Consider the following 23,257-nt stretch of genomic DNA (forward strand, 5'->3'; position numbering starts at 1 on the left):
GCATGTTTCCATCTATTAATTTGGGTTTTTCCCCCAATCCATACTATAACCAATTGTGTGACTATGTGTAGATTCTTTCTTTTTTCCTTAATTCTTAATTTCGTTAATGAAAAATTCCTTTCAAAGTTATTTTGCAGAAGGGAATTCTGAAATATTTTCATGGTTTAGGTATGTTATTCCTACAATTAGGAGGAAAGCCAGAGGGTGCTTCCATTAAACTGGTGCATTGTCACAGCTAAGAAGGTCTACTTTTGAAAAATTCTTTAAAATATTTTCCTCCTGGAGAATTTTGGATAAAAGGAGTATCCAAATTTATAGCCCATTAGTTTGATGGAGAATTTCAAACACAATTTCTGCCCAGTTTACTCTGAATTGGTATAATGGTTTGGACTTTTTAGGTTGCAATGTAAACCATTGTAATGAAGGTTAAGGATTATTGATGATATGGATCTCACTTTTCTTAGCAATATTTTATTTTTTAAAAAAAACAGCAGTATAATTACAATGTAAAAATGTGCAAAGCACAACTTGATAGCTTTGCTGTATTCTTTTACAAGCATAGGTCTTGCTTTCTTTACTGTTTTCAGTTAACCTGTGATAAAATCTGATAAAATCTGGAATTTAGTGTGGCAGGAAGCAAAGCATGGAAAATGTTATTATCTAAAACTAATTACAGGAATTTATTTTTTTAAAAAAATATGTACATTTCTAAAAAGTTAGAAGAAATTTGTGACTATTATGGGGGGAAGGAAGGTGGCTAAATGAAATCTGACGCGTTTTTGCAACTCAACAACAGGAAGGAATCTGTTTCTTCAGACTATTTCAATTCTTTTCATGAACTCAGCTCCCCCATGTTTCTCAGGAATGCTGTGTTTTGTTTTCCTCCTCAAAATGATGATTTTATCTTTTCTACAGTACTGTACTTGAGTTCAAAATAACTCAGATGGGAGCCTATCTGCATTCATGAAGGCTGCTCAAGGTATTAGGGATGAAGCATAATCCTTATTATTATTTTTCTTTCAATTTGAATGATTGCATAAAAGGGTTTGAAAAGTATGCATATAGGAAACCACTTTATGTCTGATCAAAGCTGATTGTATGATGTCTGTATTGTGGAAGAAGTTCTCTGAAGTATCATGCTGAGACCGGACAAATACCAGAGAGTGAATATGCACAAGAGATAACACATTGCAACTGAGTTTTACCTTTCTTTCTACCTCTATCTGTTGACATGCCCAATTTTTTCTTCCCAGTTCTCTAACAAAGGCTGGCTACTTTCTAGTAAGCAATTAAAGTAAGGTCATCAAGATCCTAGTGAAATACAGACTAGTGACTTCTAAAAGATTTAGAATAGAATAACAGAGTTGGAAGGGACTTTGGAGGTCTTCTAGTCCAACAGCCCGTTTCCGGCAGGAAACGCCATTTCAGCCAAATGGTTATCCAATCTCTTCTTAAAAACTTCCAGTATTGGAGAATTTACAACTTCTGGAAGCAAGTTGTTCCACTGATTTAATTGTTCTAACTGTCAGGAAATTTCTCCTTAGTTCTAGGTTACTTCTCTCCTTGATTAATTTCCATCCATTGCTTCTTCTCCTGCCCTCGGGTGCTTTGGAGAATAGCTTGATTCAGTCTTCTTTGTGGCAGCTCCTGAGATATCGGAACACTGCTATCATGTCACACCTAATCCTTCATTACATCAAACTAGACATACCCAATTTATATGTTTTAGCCTCCAGTCCCCTAATCATCTTTGTTGCTCTTCTCTGCACTCTTTCTAGAATCTCAACATCTTTTTTACATCGTGGCAACCAAAACTGAATACAGTATTCCAAGTGTGGCCTTACCAAGGCATTATAAAGTGGTATTAACACCTCACGTGATCTTGATTCTATCCCTCTGTTTATGCAGCCCAGAACTGTGTTGGCTTTTTTTGGCAGCTGCAGCACACTGAAGGATCATATTTAAATGATTGTCCACTAGAACGCCAAGATCCCTCTCACAGTTACTGCTATTGAGCAAGGTACCATATAAACTGTACCTGTGCATTTTGTTTTTCTTGCCTAAATGTAGAATCTTACTTTTTTCACTATTGAATTTCATTTTGTTAGATAGCGCCCAATGTTCAAGTTTTTTTGTTTTTATTATTCTTTTTTATTATTTCACTTGTGGTATCAATGAAAATAAATTAGAATCAGAAATAGATGGGTTAAATCTTGCTGCCAAATTAAAATACAGTAGTAGAAATCACAGATGTCCAAGTTATTGCTTGAATGATTTTGTAATCTGGAAAGAGAGGCAAATTATTCAATCACACTCATGTACTGTATATACTCACATCTAACAGATAATGGAAAAAACCAGTAAAGCAAGGTGATGTATAACATAGTTCCACCTTGCAAGTAAAAGACATTCTAGAATACATCATTAACACCAGATTTGCATATTATAGAGTTGAGCAACATAGAAAGATATTTTCACAAGGATCCTTGATAATTAAGAATTGAAAATTTTCCTGACATGTTTTACTATAATACCCTGGTTAGCCTTCCCCCCCACCCACCCACTTCAATATCCAAGGAAAGTGGGGCTAATAGGAAATAGAGCATGATGCATTTAAGAGAGATATGTTTAAATATGTGTATCTTTACTGATACAAGCATAGAAATGTTTAAATACAGTATACCAGAGTTTAGCTCTCAGGGTGCAACACCAAACTTTTTCATTTTTATTATTTATTAATTGATGGGGGGGGCTTTAGTTTTGTTTTTTTGGTTTATAAAAATGGCTTTACTGATCTTTAGAAAAGTCAAGAAGAAAGGTCTTTTCCCTCACTTATTTCTTTCTAAATTAAGTATTTCTCATTCCTTTTGCACTGAAGCATTACAAACATGATATCCTTAAATGTAATCCCAGTGGTAATTCTACCACTATTTTTCAATTAGTCCCTTCCTTCTGGTAAAGGAAAGGAAGCCTGCCCACTTGCCCTTCCCTTGACACCGAATGCCCCTTCCACCCACAGCACTATTTCTGAGGTCTGTGCATGAGTTTCTGAATTTTCTGGACTGTCCTTACATCACATAGACCTTGTGAAGATTCTTTGTGGATGCTATAGCGAGAGTACCAGGTTGGGTTAACAGATTCTGCCCCATTTACCCTTCTATTTGTTAAATGTACAAGTGGTTTTTTTATATAATGGTCCTCATTCAGAAGGCAACCTCCAAGCCAAAACTTTGGGATAGAAATGTCTATGGTGATTAGAATGTTCAGTTTGAAGAAAAGAAGATGATGTATAAAAATCACCAATGCTAGAGAAACTGGAAAAAGTTGGATGTTTCTCCTCCTTGTCTCTCTCCATGTTATTGCTTGGATTAATCTACTGAAATCAGACACCTGAAGATTCTAGAATCTAGAAATGCATCTTACATAGTATATAGCTACACTGAGATTTGGTACAGGAATTTGCTACCAATTGAGCAGTTTTTATAGGAACTAGAAAAAATCATGAAGGATCAGCTATCAAAGTCCATCAGTTTGTTGGGCTGTTTAGGGCTCCTGAATTTCAGGCAACTTTAACACTTTAAATATCAGCTGCTAAGAATCTTTGTCCCTTTGCCAAGGATAGGAGTTTTCTGGATATTCTGCTAATATGTGATACAGATTGCTGAACAGATTGATCCACTGGCCTGTCTAACAGGGCTTTTCTTACACTTATTGAACAAGAATAAAATAAGGAATGCTTTGATATCTACCTAATTGGCAGATTATTAGTTATTTGTTTCAGTCTTCATGGATCTTCACTTGGTAAATCTGTTAAATGAAAAATAAAATTTGTGTGAAAAGAAGAGAAAAGAAAAGCATAGAAACAAAACTGTTCCATTTAGGGAACTGAGCAAATGATAAAGACAAAAAGCAATTATAAATGTGTCCTCACAGTTTTCATGTGGGAAGCCTTTTCCCACATGAAAAAGGAAGAACTTTCTGTTCTTACCTGAAGGCTCACAGAACCTCCACTTGTGATCTGTATTATAATTGGCAGTGAGGGAGCACCAGAGTTTCCAGCCTGACGTACCATCGGTTGTACATGCTGAGTAAACCTTTTTTTTATAGTTAAAAGGAAAAAAACAGGGCTCTTTTGATTCCATATCTTCTCAGAAAATTATTGAAGACAAATGTATGTGGGAGAGAAAGAGGAAAAGCATAAGATCAAACTCTAAAAGCAAAGGAATGCCATTCCAGTCATGCTATATTCATTTAAAGTTGTCCAGGATTTGATGGCAAAAGATACTGTAGTGAATATGGGGGCACAAATGTAATGTAATTCCCATTCACAACTCCTTAAACCATCTTTTTTTCCCCAAAATTTTACAGCACCGGCCAAAGGAAGGTGCAGTCTTGGGGAAAGTTGTAACTGCTTTAAGGAGATGTAGGTGGGTAATTTGTATCCCAAATATCCTTTTAACTTTCCATTCCAAAGTGCTGCACAACCTCCTTAGTAATTTTTTCAACAAGAAACAAAATTTAAAATTCAGACTATGAACTTTGTTTTGTCTATCTTGTTTCCTTTTAAGAACATATACAACAACACACATATGCAGTAATAACAAAATGGAGATCTTGATATTAAATAATTAGTTCAAGACTGAAACTATTAACATATAATTAAAACTTTGATATGAATTGCATTCTTTATTTTATACTCAGCGCTGGCTGAAAAGTTAAATAATATATTTGCTTGTAACACTGACATCCTAAATGGCAATTAATATTCATAGAATGTTTGTATTTTGTAGAATCAATAAGCATAAGGCATGAAGTGGTGATGCTAGAATTGAAACTGGCTTAAAGTACAAGGATTCACATGTAGCTTTTAGGGTTCAGCAGCCGAATCAGCACCAGAGACTGTCCAAAGGCTGTACATCAAATCTTGCCAGGCTCTGGTGCTGATTCGGCTGCTAAACCCTAAAAGCTACATGTGAATCCTTGTACTTTAAGCCAGTTTTCTTTGCAATACTGTTACCATTCTTAGTATTACTTTTTGTTCATCTATTATCTCAGAATATCAGACTAAATGTGACATTATAAAGGCTTTGGACATAGCAATCCTTAAATGCAGTTAATACTTTGAAAGGATATAGTGGAAAGGAATGATCATTACATCTGTGTAAAGAAAAAATGCAGTTGCATAAAACATTGAACCAATAGTCTTTTGGGTTCAGAATCAGCCCCAAGGTAGCTTACTTCCAAGTAAATGTAAATAAAATTGTGCTGTGTTCCTAAGTCCAACCATGTATCTGGGTATCTAGGAGCTACTTGCCTTTTTTCTTGTTTAAACGTGTATCAGCACAGAAACTCCATTTCATGTCCACATCAAAATTCTCTGTCGTGGCACACCAAAATCTCCCATTCTTCTCATTCTTCTCATCCTCATCAATGCAAGTGGTAACCGCGTCTCCTTTGTAGTTGAAAGGGAAGACACAAGGCTGTCCATTGGAGTTCCCACCATATTCTGTTGAATGTAGGGAGGACAAAGTAACACTGGGAGAGAGTTTGGTTCAGTTGTCCAAGAAAAGGAAACAAAGCAAGAACTTAGAACTCTGGGTTGGAACTTTATGATGCGTCATAAGAGTATCACACTGGAACATTTTCATGCTTTAATTGAGCAGAGAAGCTCCAAGAATTGAAGAGTACTTGGCATATGATGCAATGACCTCACCAAAAGAGACAAGGCCTCCACTTCTTGCAAATTTGGAAAAGGGATTAAAGGAAAAATCATTATTTAGTATGTCAATTCATATATCCACCGAACTCATACTTGTGACTTCAAGTGGCTAATTGGCTAGAAAAACTACAACAAATAAGAAATAAACAGCAAAAAACAATATAAATATAAAGAGTGCTTGAGACTTGTAATCCAACAAACCCAAGAAACACATGAAACATTCCATCTGGCATCCCATCCCAATGTCCAGGAGAACATCCAGTGCAGATCTTTAACACTTTGTAAAAAGCAGAGTTTCTGGGGAAGAATGGCACATTGAAATGTTGCAGCAAAAAGTGGAGCTGATGACTTAAAACTGAAGGAAAGTGATTAAACTGGCTCTTCAATAATTTCTCTCAGACAAGGAGATATTTCAGATCACCCACAAGTGCTCCAGGCAATTGTTTCTCACTCTCTTACCTTGAAAGGAGCATGATTTCCACTTGCTGTCATTATCATAGGTTGGGGTTGTAGCACACCATAGCTGATTGTATAAAGCCCCATCTGTTGTGCAGGAATAATAGGATTTGTTTCTGTATATGAAGGGGAAACTGCAAGGGGCAGGATCTAGAGAGGAAACCCAGCAAAGAAGCATTGATTGAAGCAATATAAGGAAAGGATTGATGTGGCAATTAAGGATAAAGAGGGATTAACTTCAGTCTGTAGTCAGAAATATTCTTTTCAGGTATAAAGGAAAATGATCAAATGTTCAAATTTTTTACAAATGTACATTAGGAGCAAAATAGCAAGTAATATAAATAAAGGATTAGAAACCACATTCCTTCCATACTGTGGCCTAGGAGTGAAGAACACAGCACTGAAGCAGCATTTTCAAAAGGGATATTTTTGAACAAGAAACCAACATATAACATTGAAGAGCAGATTTGTTTATTGACAGGTTCAGAACCCAAGGAACTTCCAGGAAAGAGAGGTCTAAAGAAGGGGGCATAGCAAACCCTCTTTATAGATATATTCAGATGTTATCTTTATTTAATTGCCACATGACAATTACAAATATTCATTAATTATGAGATAGGCTATAATGATATCACTCTAATTGATAAGGTTAACCTTGCCACTTTCCTATGGAAAGAAAACCAAAGCCCTAAAATTCTCTGTTATTTAATCACTATTTAAAAATCTTCAATTCCTAGTGTTTACTCTTGCAATCTAGTGGTTAGCTTTTTCACTTGTTAGCATATTGTTACCTTAATGCATTTGAACTTCAAGCACTGGACTTCCTTTCTCCTGAATTGCAGTATTGTTATTTAAATACTATTTATTTGTATATAGTATTTAAATAACAATACTGCAATACTGTAAGTATACAAATACTTACGTCCAAAGTTGGACCCCTCAAATTTTCCCATATAAAATAGGTAACCATTGGAACCAAGGCACATGAAGAATGGAGATTTAATAATAGGGAGGTGATACGGTAATCGATTGATTTTTTTCTTACAACTCCCACAGCCAGAAGATGGGTTGTTTTTTGACTATTAAACTATTCTTCTTCCCAAAGCATGTCCTTTTTTCAAAAAAGTTCTTTTTAAAAGTTAACGTTAAAGACTCAAAAACCATCCCAACCCTAAAAGGGTCTAATGGGAAACACTGTAATGATGAAGTCTTTGTTAAAAGCATTGGCTCATGCTCCACATTTCCTAATCATACCACAACTAATTGCAACGATCTATTACATATTGATTTTACAGAAGATAATGTTGAAAAGGCACTACGCAACCTAAAACCATCTCTATTTATTGGGCCTGATGGATTATGTGCCTACTTCTTAAAAAAGCTTTCCAATGCCATAGCAGAACCTCTAAGCACAATCTATGAGTTATCTTTCAGAACCAGCTCCTTACCTAACCTATGGTTATTAGCTATAGTCATCCCTATCTTCAAAAAGGGAGACCCCAGCCTAGTTGGTACAAATCTCACTGTGTTGTGTCATATGTTGTGTGTTGTGTCACTGTGTTGTGTCACTGCAAAGTCATGGAATCAATCATAAACCAATCCATTACCCTCCACTTAGAGTCAAACAACCTACTCTCTAACAAGCAGTTTGGTTTCTGGAAAAATTTGTCCTGAAATTTGCAACTCCTACACTGCAAAAACATATGGACTACATGACTCGACCAGGGTAAAGCAATAGTCACAATTTACATAGATTTCTAGAGAGCCTTTAATTCAATACACAGCAACTACTGTTCAAACTAAACTCTTGCGGATTTCCAGATCCCTGCATAAATGGATAACTGTGTTCCTATCAAACAGGCAACAAGTAGTCAAAATAGGGAGCACCCTATCAAAACTTACCAAGGCAGCATTTTAGGACCCACACTCTTTATACTTTACATAAATGATATTTGCGATCATATTATAAACAACTGCATCCTCTTCGCTGATGACGTTAAATTATTCAACACCACCGACAATGCTGCTACCCTACAAAGCGACCTTGACTATGTGTCAGAGTGGTCAAACAATTGGCAACTCCAAATCTCAACCAACAAATGCTCCATCTTACACATTGGCAAAAAAAATAAATAAATCAGAACACCAAATAAAAACTGGGCAGATACGAGCTCATAGACAATTCTCACTCTGTCAAGGACTTTGGAGTACTCATCTCAAATGACCTAAGCACCAGAGTTCACTGTAACAGCATTGCCAAAAAGGCATTAAGAGTTGTAAATCTAATCTTACAAAGCTTGTTCTCCAGTAACATTGTACTGCAAAACCTTTGCTAGACAAATTCTCAAGTATAGCTCATCTGTCTGGAATCCACATTGTATATCGGACATTAATACAATTGAACAAGTCCAGAGGTATTTCACGAGAAGAGTACTCCACTCCTCTGCTCACAACAAAATACCTTATGCCACCAGGCTTGAAATTTTAGGCTTGGACAACCTAGAACTACGGTCCAACCTATGCGTAGTACACAAAATTATCCACTACAACGTCCTACCTGTCAATGACTACTTCAGCTTCAATAGCAATAATACACGAGCACAAAATAGATACAAACTCAAGATAAACTGCTCCAAACTCAATTGCAGAAAATACGACTTCAGCAACAGAGTGGTCATTGCCTGGAATACACTACCTGACTCTGTTGTTACATCCTCAACTCCCCATAACTTTAACTTTAACTGTCTACTGTTGATCTCACCCCATTCCTAAGAGGTCTGTAAGGGGCATGCATAAGCGTACCAGTGTGCCTTCTCTCCCTGTCTTACTGTCCCCATTTATTCATACCCATTTCCTGTATTAATATCCATGTTTATACTTATTCCTGTAATCTCTCACATGTTTGACAAACTAAATAAATAAAATAAATAAGTTAGATTCAAGTTACATCTGTGCTTTGTCTGGTTATTTCCATTATCTATTTTGCTTACCTGAAGGCTCGCAATATACCCACATAGGCTCAATATCAAAATTACTTGAAATAGAACACCAAAGCCTTCCATCAGATCTTCCATCTATTGTACAAGTTGAATAAAGATTATTTTCAAAGATAAAAGGAAAGACGCATGGACTAGTAGGATAATTTGCATCAAGTCCTGGAAGAAGGAGATAAAAGGAGAATGATCATTTGCCATACTGTTTGTCCATCAACTAAGACAGTGAGTTTTTTTTTTTAAAGTGTAACCCTCAGCATATCTACTCAGAGGTAAGTCTGTTAGTACTATGGGTAATAGCATGCAAGGTTATATCCTATACCAATGATGGCTAATCTTTTTGCTGTCGCGGGCCAAAAGTGGGGATCATGCAGAAGGGTCACACATGCATGTGCCCATACCCATAATTCACTGCACCTCCCCCCCACACTACCTCTGCTTTTGGCACATGATGGCCCGGTAGGCCCATTTTTCGCCCTCCCCAGGCTCCAGAGACTTTCTTGGAGCCTGGGGAGGGTGAAAACGGCCCATTTCCCAACTTCAGGTGGGCCCGGAAGGCCCAAAAATTAGCTGGCCAACGCACATATGCATGCTGGAGCTGAGTAGGGCAACGTTCACATGCCCACAAATATGGCTCTACGTGCCACCTGTGGCACCCATGCCATAGGTTCGCCATCACAGTTCTATACCATTGATTCTAAGGAAAATTTGAGATTAGTGGGAAAAATATTTATTTTTGACTGAACCAGGACCTTAATTATACCCTTCCATTTTACAACTATCTATTAAATGATGGATAACAAAATTATATCTCCTAAATGTACTGTACCTTTGATTTGATTTGTTATATATGGAAATAATCGTGCCTTTGATCTTTTCTGTTCTATTTTACATTCAAATTCCTAATAGTTGTTAATGCTCAGCTCAAACCAGAAAGGAATATTCCATATAAAAGCTTTTAATTTACTACCATATAAACCATGACTTCTTCTTTTTTTTTTTTTTAATTTTTATTTATTTCTTTACAACAAAATATTTATTTGCACGCAGATCGTGACGGGAGCTTTACAGAATATATTAACTTTAGTCAAGATATACAAATAAAAAATAAAACCAAAAAAATCTACACTAACCTTATCCTTTTTTTATTCTATTATTCAACCAAGTATACCATTGGTCCCAGCACTGAAAATATACGGAGTCCTTTTGATCTCTCAAAATTTTTGTTAACCTGTCAGCTTCCGCATATTCGATAATTTTCCCCAGAATCAGGTCTTCAGCCGGTAGGTCTTTCCCCTTCCAATGTTGAGCAAAACATATTCTTGCTGCGGTTGTGATATATGTAGTCAAACACCATATATTCGTGCCTATCTTATCTGGCCTAATATTTAATAGATAGTATTCAGGTTTCAATTGTAATTTATATCCCGTGATTTCTAATATCCACCTCTGTATAGATCTCCAAAATTCGATTGCCTTAGGACAGGTCCACCATACATGATAATAAGTACCTATCTCTCCACACTTCCAACAATTTGGGGAGAATCCTGGAAACATTTTGGCTAATCGAGCGGGAGGGAGATGCCATCTATACATCATTTTATACAAGTTTTCTTTATAAGTAGTTGCCATCAGAAATTTCAATTGCTTCGTCCAAATTTCTTCCCATTTTATCAGTTCAATTGAGTAACCAATATTTCTCCCCCAGGCAATCATTGAGTCTTTAACAATCTCATCCCCTATCCAATAAGTTATTAAGAATTTATAGATCTTAGATAATATTCTTTCCTCCTTTCCTAATATAATACTATTTATTTCTTGCTGGGTCATGTCTATATCACTTTTTTCCTTGTCTTTCTTATATTTAGAGCTAATCTGGGCATAAGACCATCAATCCAATTTTATTCCTTGAAGCTCTAACTCAGTTCTTGTTTTTAAGCAGCCTTGGGCATCCAACAGTTCCCGATAGGATAGGTGTTTTTCTCTATTATAAAGCGAACTATATGTTGTAGCTTCTAACGGGACCAACCAAGAAGGAGTTGAAAAGTAGAGTTTACTCTTAATTTTCCTCCATGTATCAATTAGAATATTCCTTACATAATGTCCTGCAAAACTCATATGTTTTTTAACCTTATCCTGCCAAAGAAAATAGTGCCAACCCTAACCCTAACCATGACTTCTAAGATAATAGTCCTCAATTTCACTTACTGGTATCAGCACAGTAGCTCCATTTTTTATCCTTATCATAGTTCCCAGTTGTAGAACACCAGAATTGCCCTTTACGGTCAGATTTGGCTGTGCAGGTGTAGTAAACATGACTCATATAAAGAAAGGGAAAAACACAGGGTTTTCCTCCTGAATTGCCTCCATACTCTATGCAAAAAGGAAAGCAATATGCAAATAGATATTAGAGCAATGTATAAATATAAATACAGATATGGCTGTCTTTATCTAAGACAGAAGTGAGCAACTGAGGTTCTCCAGATATTTTAGACTACTATCCCCACAGTCCTATGACATTGGCTGTGCTACTTGGGTCAGATGAGAGTTGGACTCATGGAAATCCATGAAATCATGGATTGCAGAGAAGGTTCTTTTATAATAGTGAGATTGTCACCAGCATAATAAAGAATAAGCTAAACTGTAAAGGTCAGAGGAAAAGCTACCGTATTTTTCTGAGTTTAAGACCCACCAGAGTATGCGTCTTATACTCTGGTGGGTCTTAAACTCCGAATCATACGGTAGCTTTTCCTTTGACCTTTACATTTTAAGTTATTCTTTTGGTTATTCTTTTGGTCTACCTTTTGGTGTTTTTTTAAAGTTTTTTTTTATTTTTTAGACAAACACACATACAAACATACAATGTATTTTCTTTGAACAGAGTGTTTGGCTGGTTCAAAATTTAAACAGTGTTTAGTCATTTCAATTAAATTTACAATTTCTATATTTCCTTTTTGCCATATTTATTCCTCATCTATTTTTTTAAAAAAACCAATATTACCCTTCATTCTCATCTCTAATCTTAATTAAATTCAATTTTTCCTTTCTATTCTATATTATACCCCTTCCCAGTGTCATCTATTTTTATATCCATCCTCACATTGATTAATTATTTAATATTACAATTGTTTAATACAAATTCAACATTTTTTATAAATCAATTAGGTATAACTATGTTTTTGTACATTAATCAATATGAACATGAATATTCCAATTATTTCCATGCAATCCAATTTCTTACAAATAATTAATTATATTTACCAATAATAATACACCAAATAATTTTCCCCATATATTCCACCAAACCACAACTTAACCATTTCTGCTTTCAACACAATATACAATTAATAGTATCTCAATTATTACAATTCCCTAGTTAAATAGAGCTTTTTTTCTTTTGTGTTTTAAAATCTTGAACTCTCCTCTTTTGCCCTAAATTTCCCATTGTTTCCACCTACCTTTTTTGGTGAGAAAAAAGAAAAAGAAATCTCTCTCTCTGCCTCATTTTGTCACGTTGCAGCAAAGAACCTGCTTTACTTTCAGTTTCGTTTTTTCAGCATAGCTAGGGGGGGAAATCTGCTCCAGCACTTTTTGCAGCAAGCAGGAGAGCCCTGCACAAAACAGCTGAGAGCAAATCAGTGAGAGTTGGGAGGCCGATCTAATCAACTTGTGCTAATTAACCTATGCTGAAGCTGAAAGGGGCTGTTTTTTCTTGCTGTTTGCTTGCAAGAACATAACTCCTGCGAGGCACAGGCCAAAGGGTGGGGGCCAGTGGGTGGGCAGGGCTACATTCGGTGTATAAGACGCACCTAAATTTTCACTCCCTTTTGGGGGGTAAAAAGGTGCATCTTATACTCTGAAAAATATGGTACATATTACAAATAAATATAGTGAATTGCAAATAGAATACACAGCCCTGAAGTGTTGCAAATCCCATTGAAGGCAACCTGTGATTCTCTTCACATGTGCCAGAAATATAAGTCAATCAATGCTGTCTAACTAATTGCTAATGGGACAATCAGAAAAAAAATCACTGTAGAAACGCTCTGTCTCAAGCTACCAAATTAATTGAAAACAATTGAAAACACTCATATCTCCCTTTCCTGGACCGACAATCCCTACTCACAGTCACTCATGACCTAGTCACTTCCTGTCTTGACTATTGCAATGCATTCTACATGGGGCTGCCCTTGAAGAGCATCCAGAAGCTCCAGTTAGTGCAAAATGCAGCAGCCCACATGGTTTTGTGCAGACCTCGGTGTTCACATGTATCACCTCCTGCAGGAGCTGCATTGGTTGCTGATCTGTTTCTGGATACAATTCAAGGGGCTGGTTGTTTAAAGCCCTTCGTGACTTGGGACTAAGTTATCTGAGGGACCATCTCTTGCTGTTCACATCTATCTGATCCACTAGTATGGGGAGGCAAGGAATCCCATTGGGTCCCATCCCAGAGGGAGATACACCTGATGGGACCCAGAAGAAGGGCCTTCTCCATTGTGGCTCCCTCTCTCTAGAACATCATTTCCCCAGAGATTAGAATTGTCCCAACTCTAACACTCTTCTGGAAGGCATTGAAGACCTGATTCTGCCAGCGGGCCTGGGGAACCCAGCGCAGGATGGAGTCCATTAAATGGTTGGTGTATTGTCACTGTGGTGCGGAGTGGGGGTTATATTATTATATTATATTATCAATAGATGGACCTGTTGATCACGTACCTGGCTCCCTGCCACGTGGCAACAGCCCTGCCCGAGCTGCTCAACATCATAGCCGGAGTGGCGGTGATACCCCCAGGCTTTTGGTCATGGGGGATTTTAACCTGCCATCCAACGGTGAAACGTCTGAGGTGGCCTGGGAGTTCATGGCTTCCATGAAGGCCATGGACCTGACTCAGTTAATTCATGGCCCCACTCACATAGGCGGGCACACTCTGGACGCCCAGATTGCGAGCCCTCTCTGGGGGGGTAGAGATTCACCCCCTATAGACAGCGATGGCGATATAGACACGAGGCTGGCTCCAGAGGATTATTAATGCTTCTCTGAGTGAGGGTGCCCTGCCGGCCGCCCTGAAAGAAGCGGTGGTGAGGCCCCTCCACAAGAAGCCCTCTCTGGATCCGGCTGTTTTGGCTAACTATTGTCCAGTCTCCAACCTTCATTTTATTGCGAAGGTTGTTGAGAGTGTGGTGGCATGGCAGCTGCCATAGTACCTGGAGGAAGCTGTCTATCTAGATCCTCTCCAGTCCGGCTTCAGGCCTGGGCACAGCATGAAAACGGCATTGTTCGCGTTGGTGGATGATCTCTGGAGGGCTCGGGATAGGGGTTGCTCCTCTATCCTGGTCCTATTAGATCTCTCAGCAGCTTTTTTTTTTTTTTATTGAAAAAGTTTTTCAAATACAAGTTTTTCCCCCTTTTCCTCCCTTCTTCCCCAACCCGCCCTCACCACCTATCCCCCCCTGTGACTTCTTCTTCACAACAATAAGCTAATTCATAATTAATTACATAATATTTTACCATGCCCTTACTCACTCCTCAAAGTACTGACCCTTAGCATAGTATTCTTATAACTCCGCTTTTCTCCGCTTTTCACAATCTACCCTTTTTCTCCTCCCCCAAACTTATAAAATATTATTATTATTACAACAACATAACTTTTACTTTTATATATATTAATTTAACATTTCAAAGCAGCCTTCTCCAAATTTATTCAGTTCTATCCAATTCTTCCACTCCCCAAAATATATGACTTAAAAATCCTTTTTCTTAAACTAATCAATCACTAAACTAGCCTATTTCAACCCAGTTTCCTGCAGGATTACCATGCACTACAATTCTAAATATAATCCACTGCCCACTCTGCTGAAATATACATATGTCTATATATACATTCCATTTTATAAAAAGAGAAAAGACAATAACTTTAAATTTATAATTCATTTAGTATCTTCTTTGATGTCTTTCCACTAGATTGTTAAATCCGTCATCCATAATAGGGTAACATAGCATCCTGGTGCAACAGTTTATTCAAAATCTTCAGTCATCTTCTGCCCCCATCAATAATGAATATCCTCATGTATATATAAAAGTAAAAACAACCACCCGAGTGACATTATAATTATATTCCATATAGTTGTAATTGTGGTTTTCATCAGGATTATAAATCCCCATCATCTTAGTGGGTAACAGCCAGATCTTCTGCATGCCCCAGCATGACTCTCTTGCCTTGTAACTCAAAATAGATATAATATATTTATCGGTAAAGGAAATCCAAAATAGATAGTTCAAATCCAACAATGTAAGGCTCTTTCCACATCCCAAAATCATGGCATTGCAGAGATCTGCCACTTTCCTCAAGATAGTATTAAACGATAATTCGCCTCCAATATCTTTTCACATATTCATTTATTTTTTAAAAAATCCCTGGCTTCACTGTTGCTTGGTTTAGAAACTACTATTTCTATGAGATCTGTTTCTTTTCTTTTTCTTTTGCGGGTTGCATTTCCATCCAGATTTCCTTCCTACAAATTGTATATCAGCTGATCGGTTGTCATTCTGCTTTGTAAATTGATCTTGTTGGTTTTGTTTTATTATCTCATATGTCTTTTCCATCACTTGTATATCAACTGGGTGATTTACGCACTTGTCTGTAAGTTGATAGTTCATCACATTAGAATCAGATGACACTGCTCTCAAATTTATAGACAGTCCAGCTGGGGTATCCAAGGAGTCCAAAGACAGTTTATCTACCACAGCCTCTGTAATTTGATGATTTCCCTTTATTTCCAACTCCTTTTGCTTGTCCTGTGTTATGCCTAAAGATGTTAGATTTATTTTTAAATTTTTTTGATAAAATTCTTCCGCTTTTTCGACAGTATTCAGTTGGTATCTTACTCCTTGGTGTCTCAATATTAAACCAACTGGGACGTCCCACCTAAATAGAATATTCCTTTTTTTTAACTCATTCACTAGAAAACCAAATTTCTTCCTCTCCATTAACATCTTGGGTGGGAGTTCCTTAAAAATCCAGATCTTCCTTCCACGAAATTGCAAAGCAGAATCATAAGAATTCTGGACAATATTATTTCTAATTTCTTTGTCTGTAAAATAAATCACCACATCTCTAGGCAATTGCCTTTGTTTTGCCAACCAGGAGTTTATTCTATAAATTCTGTCAATCCTGCAAAACATTTCATCAGGTTGAACCTTTAAAATCCCAGCCAGAATTTCAGAAGATATCTTCCTTAAATCTCTGTCATCTTCCTGCAAACCTCTCAGTCTAATTGCATATTCTGTAAAATTGTATTGGATCATTAAAACTTCTCTTTCAATCCTCTGTTGTACATTTTCTTCATTAACAGTCTTTTGATCAGCCTCCATTTTAAGTTTGTCTTCTGAACTATTATCCTGAATGTTTGCCAAATCCTTTTTAATTTTTTGGATCTTGTCATCCAAATTCTCCTCAGTTTCTTTCATTTTAGAGTTAGTATTTGCTTCCAACTGAGTCATAAAGTCTGCTAAGCCATTAGCTACTTTTAAAATCTTTCGATCCAAAAAGCCAAACTTAGATTTCACCAATTCACCAATTTCTTTGATTTCCAACTTAAATTTTTCAAGTTGCTGATTCACAATCTCATCCCTTCTTACAATCTCCTCAAGAAGAAATTCTATTATATTAAAGTCAGGTTTCTGAGACTGAAGAGTTAAAACTTGTTGATGTAATTTATTAATGGGGGAATCCCCCCCACTGCCTGTTTGTCTAGTTTTATAAGTCTCAGTGCCATTTTTCCACGCAGACAAAATTTACTGGAAAAGAGAGAAAAAAAACTTTTTTTCCAACCAAGATCAATATCAGATCCTCAAAGAGAGAAAAGAAAAAAGAAAAAAAAAACAGAAGTGAGAGTGAGATTTTGCCTTCAGTTACAGCCAAAAGTATTCATTCCGCTACTTTGTAATTGAAAATGGAAGGAGTTTCCCTTTCAGCCTCTCTTCAAGCCGCAGCAGCAATCGCCATTTTAAAAAAAAAACTTTTTTCCCTTCACTTCACTTCTTAGGCAAAATAGAATAAAAAGAATACTTGCGCTTCAGGATCAGAGGTCCAGCTCATATCTTCTTTAATTAATTTATTTGACAGATTTACAGGCTTGCTTTTGCCCCCTAGCTCTGCGTGTAGCAGAGATTTCCCAGAGCCCGGAGCATCGGCTGGGGATACGGGGAGTCTCTTCCGCTCCCTCCCAAAAGTAAATAAAAAACTTTTGGGATTAGGCAGAGGACTCTACCCACCCCAGCCGGCTCTATCTCCGTTTCCTAATGGAAACGGAGTTTTTTCGAGCCGCCATTCCGCTGAAAAAGGCGGCTCTTACAGGCAGTGGGTTCGACGATCCCGGAGGAGCGTCCAGCGGGAACAAGCAGCAAACCGGAAGTCGATCTCTCAGCAGCTTTTGATACCATCGACCATGGTATCATGTTGCACCGATTGGAGGGGTTGGGGGTGAGGGACACCATTTTGCGGTTGTTCTCTTCCTACCTCTCTGACCAGTCGCAATCTGTGTTGACAGGGGGGCAGCGGTCGACCCCGAGACGCCTTGTTTGTGGGGTACCGCAAGAGTCGGTCCTCTTGTCCCTTCTGTTCAACATTTATGTAAAGCCGCTGGGTGAGATCATCCGTGGCTTTGGGGTGGAGTTTCATCACTACGCTGATGACACCCAGCTGTACATCTCCACCCCAGGCCACCCCAATGATGCCCTTGAAGTGATGTCCCGGTGCCTAGAGGCCGTGCAGGCCCGGATGGGGAGAAACAAGCTCAACCCTTCCAAGACCGAGTGGCTGTGGCTTCCGGCGTCCCGATATAGCCAGCTGGTGCCATCGCTGATTATTGGGGGCAAATCACTGGCCCCCACAGAGAGGGCTCGCAACTTGGGCGTCCTCCTGGATGCACAGCTGTTTTTAGAAGGCCGTGGCCAGGGGGGCTTTTTATCAGGTCCGCCTGATACGCCAGTTGCGTCCCTTTCTGGATTGGGACTCTCTACGCACGGTCACTCAGGCACTCGTCACTTCCCGCCTGGACTACTGCAATGCTCTCTACATGGGGCTCTCCTTGGGGTGCACCCGGACGCTCCAGGTGGTCCAGAATGCTGCCACGCAGGGGATTATGGGAGTGACGGGGCGCTCCCATGTGACACCTCTCCTGCGTGAGCTGCACTGGCTGCCGGTGGTCTTCCAGATGTGCTTCAAGGTGTTGGTGACCACCTTTAAAGCGCTCAATGGCTTAGGGCCGGCGTATCTACGAGACCGCCTTCTGCCACAAATAGCCTCCCACCAGCCAGTACCCTTGCACAGAGAGGGTCTCCTCAGGGTGCCGTCTACCAGACATGTCGCTGGCAACCCCCAGGGGGAGAGCCTTCTCTGTGGCGGCACCCGCCCTCTGGAACGACCTCCCCCTAGAGATACTCACGATACCAGACCTCCGGACTTTTCATCGGGCCCTGAAAACTCATTTATTTTACCTAGCCGGGCTGGCTTGATCCCATCCGTTTCAGTTTTAATTTGAAATTGGTTTTAATTGGGTTGTTTTAAATTGTGGCTGAAATTATTTAATTACCTTTTAAACTGTTTTTTAAATTTTGTATGCTCTATTTTATCTCGGCTGTTCACCGCCTTGAATCCTGCTGGAGAAGGGTGGTATACAAATCAAATCAAATAAATAAATAAATAAATAAATTTTATTAATTTATTTTCTTATATTAGTTTTATTTTTTTATATAATGTTTTTATACCCCTGTAAGCCGCCTTGAATTGCCATATGCGAATAGGCATCAATATAAATGTTATAATAAGAATAATATCACATTCTATCATTCACAAGGCAGTCCATGAAGAATATGTGACACAAAATTATAGAATTTGGGCAAGGATCCACAACATAAAAGACAACAGCAGAAATTGTACAAGACTATATCACAAGGTTTTAGTATTCACACGAGTTGTCAAGTAAAGATACCAAAATTTCCCTTGATCTCTCAGAATGCACTAAAAATGTCTGTATGTTGCAGGTGAAAAAAGTTTCTGCTCCATTTTCTGTGGCCCAGCCCCATCTTGCAATTAGCATCAGGTCATATTATCAAAATTAATTCAAGGACTTTCTAATATAGTTCCGAGAATGGAAGTTTGTGCAGTCAATAGTAGTAAATAATTCCACATTTCTTAGCCAGCGTACCCATGAGACATATGAAAGAGGAATGCAAATATCTGCGGTCCCAACACTTATGAAGAACCCATGTTTGAGAAGACTACATTAATCCCAAAATTACTGGAGGTAGTATAGGGGTATCAGTTGTACCTCTTACCAGTAACAGCACATTGTTTCCACAGACGTTTTTCATCATAGTTATCAGTTAATGCACACCAGGAGATATCCTTGCTGGAACCATCTGTGGTACATGAAGGATAAAATTTTCCCTCATAAAGAAATGGGAAAACACATGGTAGAGATGGTACTGAAAAGAAAAGAAAAAGAAAAACTGAACCTCTTTGAAGAAAATAGTGGTTAAAAATAAAGAAGAATGGGTTGTTCAGTTCAACAGATTTTTTCCAGGAGACTAAGGAGTTCTGGGGCTAAGGAGTTCTGAGGCCCATCTTCAGCCTCTGAGGCTAAAGATGGGCCATCTTTAGGCAAAGGTTTTTGAGTTGGGTCAGAAACAATGAGCAGCAGGCCTGGTTTGAATTACCTTGAATTACCATATTTTTCACTCCATAAGACGCTCCTGACCAAAAGATGCACCTAGGTTTAGAGGAAAAAAAACAAGAAAAAAATATCTGCCTCTGCCTCCCAGCGTCCATCTGGTATTCATAGAATAACAGAGTTGGAAGGGACCTTGGAGGTCTTCTAGTCAAATCCCCTGCTTAGACAGGAAACCCTACACCACTTCAGACAAATGGTCTAATCCAGGGGTGAAATGCTCCCAGTTTGGACCGGATCACTCAATCCGGTAGCAATGGAGGCGGGTGGTTCGGAGAACCGGTAGCAATAATTCCTGCCCCTCCCCATGCCCAGCTGAGCTACGCAATCATCAGAGGCTTTTTTTTTTAATTTTTAAAAGCATTTTTTTTACAATCTCTTCAGCCGAAAAAATGCTTTTAAAAGTTAAAAAAAAAGCCTCTGATGATCGCAAGGATCATCAGAGGCTTTTAAAACCTTTCGGCCAAAGAGGTTGTAGAAAAAATGGTTTTAAAAGTCTCTGACGATCCCAGCTGAGTTGCCTGATTGGCAGAAGCTTTTTTTTTTCTTTTAAAAACGTCTTACGATCTCAGCTGAGTTGCCTGATCGTCAGAGGCTTTTAAAACCATTTGTTCTACAACCTTTTCGGCCAAAGAGGTTGTAGAAAAAAATGGTTTTAAAAGTTTTTTGTTTAAACTTGGTCACGCCCACCCAGTCACATTAACCCCCACCACCAAGCCACAGCCACCGAATCGGTAGTAACAAATTTTACATTTCACCACTGGTCTAATCTCTTTTTAAAACTTCCAGTGTTGGAGCATTTACAACTTCTGGACACAAGTTGTTCCACTGATTAATTGTTCTAACTGTCAGGAAATTTTTCCTTAGTTGTAAATTGCTTCTCTCCTTGATTAGTTTCCACTAATCTGTCTAGTGTCCTTGCAGCAAACAGCCTGCCTCCTTAGTGTGGAGGAGTATGCTAGAGCCCCGCTGGGGAATGCTGGAGCCTTTGCCTCTGAACAGCTGACTGGCAGTTGGATCGGCCTCCAGAATATCGCCAATCAGCTATTCCAGCACCCACTTTTAGAAAGGAAAAAAGTGTGTCTTATGGAGTGAAAAATAAGGTATTTAGAAAAATAATAATAGTGGGATAAAAAATAAATAAATAAAAATGTTTATAAGGGTCATCAATTGTTACTCAACTGCACCACTATTCATAATGCCTTCCCCACATTAGTATATCCTGAGAAAATCATGTGCTTGGTGCTTCAGCTCAGCTTTTCTATTAGAACTGACATACGTTTCATGTATTTCTTTAAAAATTTTTAAAGCAACCTTACCTTTTCCTAGAAGCATATGTCTACTTTAAATCAATTTGAAATATTAAGAACAGAGCATCAACCAAACTGAATAGTATTATCTCTGATCAACAAGAAGGTCAAGCAAAAACTATGTTCACTATCCAAATCAAATTGGATTTTTTTCATACACACATGCAGTAAATATATATTTATATTTGCGTTCATGAAATAAACAGAGAATTTAAAAGCAAGAGCAATTATAAGAGATTTTAGTCCTTACTTTCGAATCCAATAAGTAATGATGTGAAAGCCCATGTGCACACAAGGAACATTACAGAAAAGGCCATTTTCACTCTTGGTCAAGGAATCTGACAGATGTGAAAAAAATGCACTATACTCATTCTTTCTATAAGATCTGCTTGGCCACATCTTCTTCCGAGAACTGCAAAAGAAAGTGATGTTCAAACACTGTCTCAGCTGGAAAATGAATAAATATCAAACATGTTAGCCCTTAACACAAGATGAAATTACTGCTCCTACATTCAGCCATAAAGCACTTTATTCCTGCACAATTAGCACTGTTAATTCACTGAAAGCAGAGCATGGGTATTCCAAGGATTGGTAAATTGTCAGAGGAAAGAAGCCAGGGTGGCAGCTGGCTACTTTTTATATGTAAGCTTCACAGGCATTATTCAACCATTTTTGGAGTTTGCAGAAATTCAACTTTAAAAAGAGAGCCCTGAAAATTACTGCAGATCAAATATTTGATGCAGGGTTGAAAAATTAGCTTAATAGCTCCCAAAAAAATGGCTCAGATATGGCAGACTACCACATTCCCTTGGGGACCTGGGGACTATACTTCCAGGAAATCTGTACTATATGGACACTTCTCATGAAAGTAGAAGCCCTAATCAAAATATAAAGAATCTATATGCCAATATGGATAGCAGTGACAGAGATCAAGAAACATTTTGCCCAACTAAGATCAGGAAAGACCTAGGAGAAGACCTAATCTCACCACAGACCATTAAAAACAACTTGGACTTCTACCTGCTTCTCTCTTTACTTGTATTAACAACTAGAATAAAATTAGAATAGAATAGAATAGAATAGAATAGAATAGAATAGAATAGAATAGAATAGAATAGAATAGAATAGAATAGAATAGAATAGAATTTTTTAATGGCCAAGTGTGATTGGACACACAAGGAATTTGTCTTGATGCATATGCTCTCAGTGTACATAAAAGAAAAGATATGTGGCTAAGGATCCAAAGACACATAATCATTGTCCCTCTGTATATAAAAAGGAAAAGAGATAATTTTGTCAATTACCCTGCCCATACAACCAACAAACTTTATTTGCATATAAAGTAAATTTTAATTCGTTTTACTATTTGCACTCCAAACATAGGTTAATTTAGCAACAAGGTTAAGCATACTGTATTTACACAACCAGCATGTGGCCTTGAACCAAACAGTACATATTCTCCCAACCTACTCATAAACCTATCACGTAGAAAAGAATCAAAACTAAACATACTACCTAGTATAAAAGACGGGTTCTAATAAAAATATTTAGATTTGATATGCCCATCAACATTTGAGGGAACTCACTTTTCTGCTAGGTTTTGATCTTGGAAAGTTCTCCATCTGCTTCTAACTGTCCAACTGACCCCTAGAATTCTGCTATCCAATCAGATGTCTGCTTTGCAAAACGATATAATCCTGTGCTAATTTAAAAGCCAGTTATCAATCTACATTTTATGGTATTTTCTCTCAGATTGTTGCTGGGATGGCTTCAGTCTCTTGTGGGATGTCTTTGTATGTGTTTTCTGTGCTGTTACCTGGATGGGCCTATTTTTGTTTTTTTTTTTGCTTTGCTTTGCTTTGTTTTGTTATTATCTTGTTTCTTATTTGTATTGTATTTTTATTTGTCAGTTTTACCATGAGTCTCCTCGAATTGTTCTGGAGTCAGACAGTACCTGGATCAAATAAATTAAGATATATACGACACATTACAAATGTAGACATTTGGAATATGGTTTCTTGGAAAAGAGTAAGAAACTAAAAATAACA

At 37.9% G+C, this 23,257-nt stretch overlaps 1 protein-coding gene across 3 annotated transcripts; it reads right to left on the reverse strand.

The window, feature by feature from the left end:
- Positions 1 to 2,127: 2,127 nt before the first annotated feature.
- On the reverse strand, positions 2,128 to 22,877 carry LOC117669034 (epididymal sperm-binding protein 1-like). 3 transcript variants are annotated; one of them, XR_015733728.1, is made up of 10 exons: positions 22,796 to 22,877; positions 21,460 to 21,621; positions 19,508 to 19,657; positions 11,377 to 11,541; positions 9,166 to 9,330; positions 6,179 to 6,325; positions 5,315 to 5,506; positions 3,989 to 4,094; positions 3,750 to 3,807; positions 2,128 to 2,283 (listed from the first exon to the last, which is right to left on the reverse strand). XR_015733728.1 is itself a non-coding variant. In XM_034423126.3 (10 exons), the coding sequence occupies exons 2-9, from the start codon at positions 21,524 to 21,526 to the stop codon at positions 3,785 to 3,787; spliced, it is 1,065 nt and encodes a 354-aa protein (XP_034279017.1). In that variant the 5' UTR covers positions 21,527 to 21,621; positions 22,796 to 22,877; the 3' UTR covers positions 2,128 to 2,283; positions 3,750 to 3,784. The 3 variants fall into 3 exon arrangements, 2 of the variants coding, with proteins under 2 accessions (XP_034279017.1, XP_034279019.1); XM_034423126.3 differs by having other exon boundaries at positions 3,989 to 4,144; XM_034423128.3 differs by lacking the exon at positions 3,989 to 4,094.
- Positions 22,878 to 23,257: the final 380 nt, after the last annotated feature.

This window comes from Pantherophis guttatus, chromosome 4 (assembly GCF_059756535.1).
Source record: "Pantherophis guttatus breed Tessera chromosome 4, ASM5975653v1, whole genome shotgun sequence".
In the NCBI taxonomy this organism is placed as follows: domain Eukaryota; kingdom Metazoa; phylum Chordata; class Lepidosauria; order Squamata; family Colubridae; genus Pantherophis; species Pantherophis guttatus.

Excerpts from the sequence above, each read along its gene's own strand:
- LOC117669034 (XM_034423126.3), bottom strand. The coding sequence starts at position 21,526 with ATGGCCTTTTCTGTAATGTTCCTTGTGTGCACATGGGCTTTCACATCA. Across the intron at positions 6,326-9,165 it reads GGTATATTGCGAGCCTTCAG|ATCCTGCCCCTTGCAGTTTC; the intron begins GTAAGCAAAATA and ends TTTCCTCTCTAG. Across the intron at positions 5,507-6,178 it reads GAAATCATGCTCCTTTCAAG|AATATGGTGGGAACTCCAAT; the intron begins GTAAGAGAGTGA and ends TACATTCAACAG.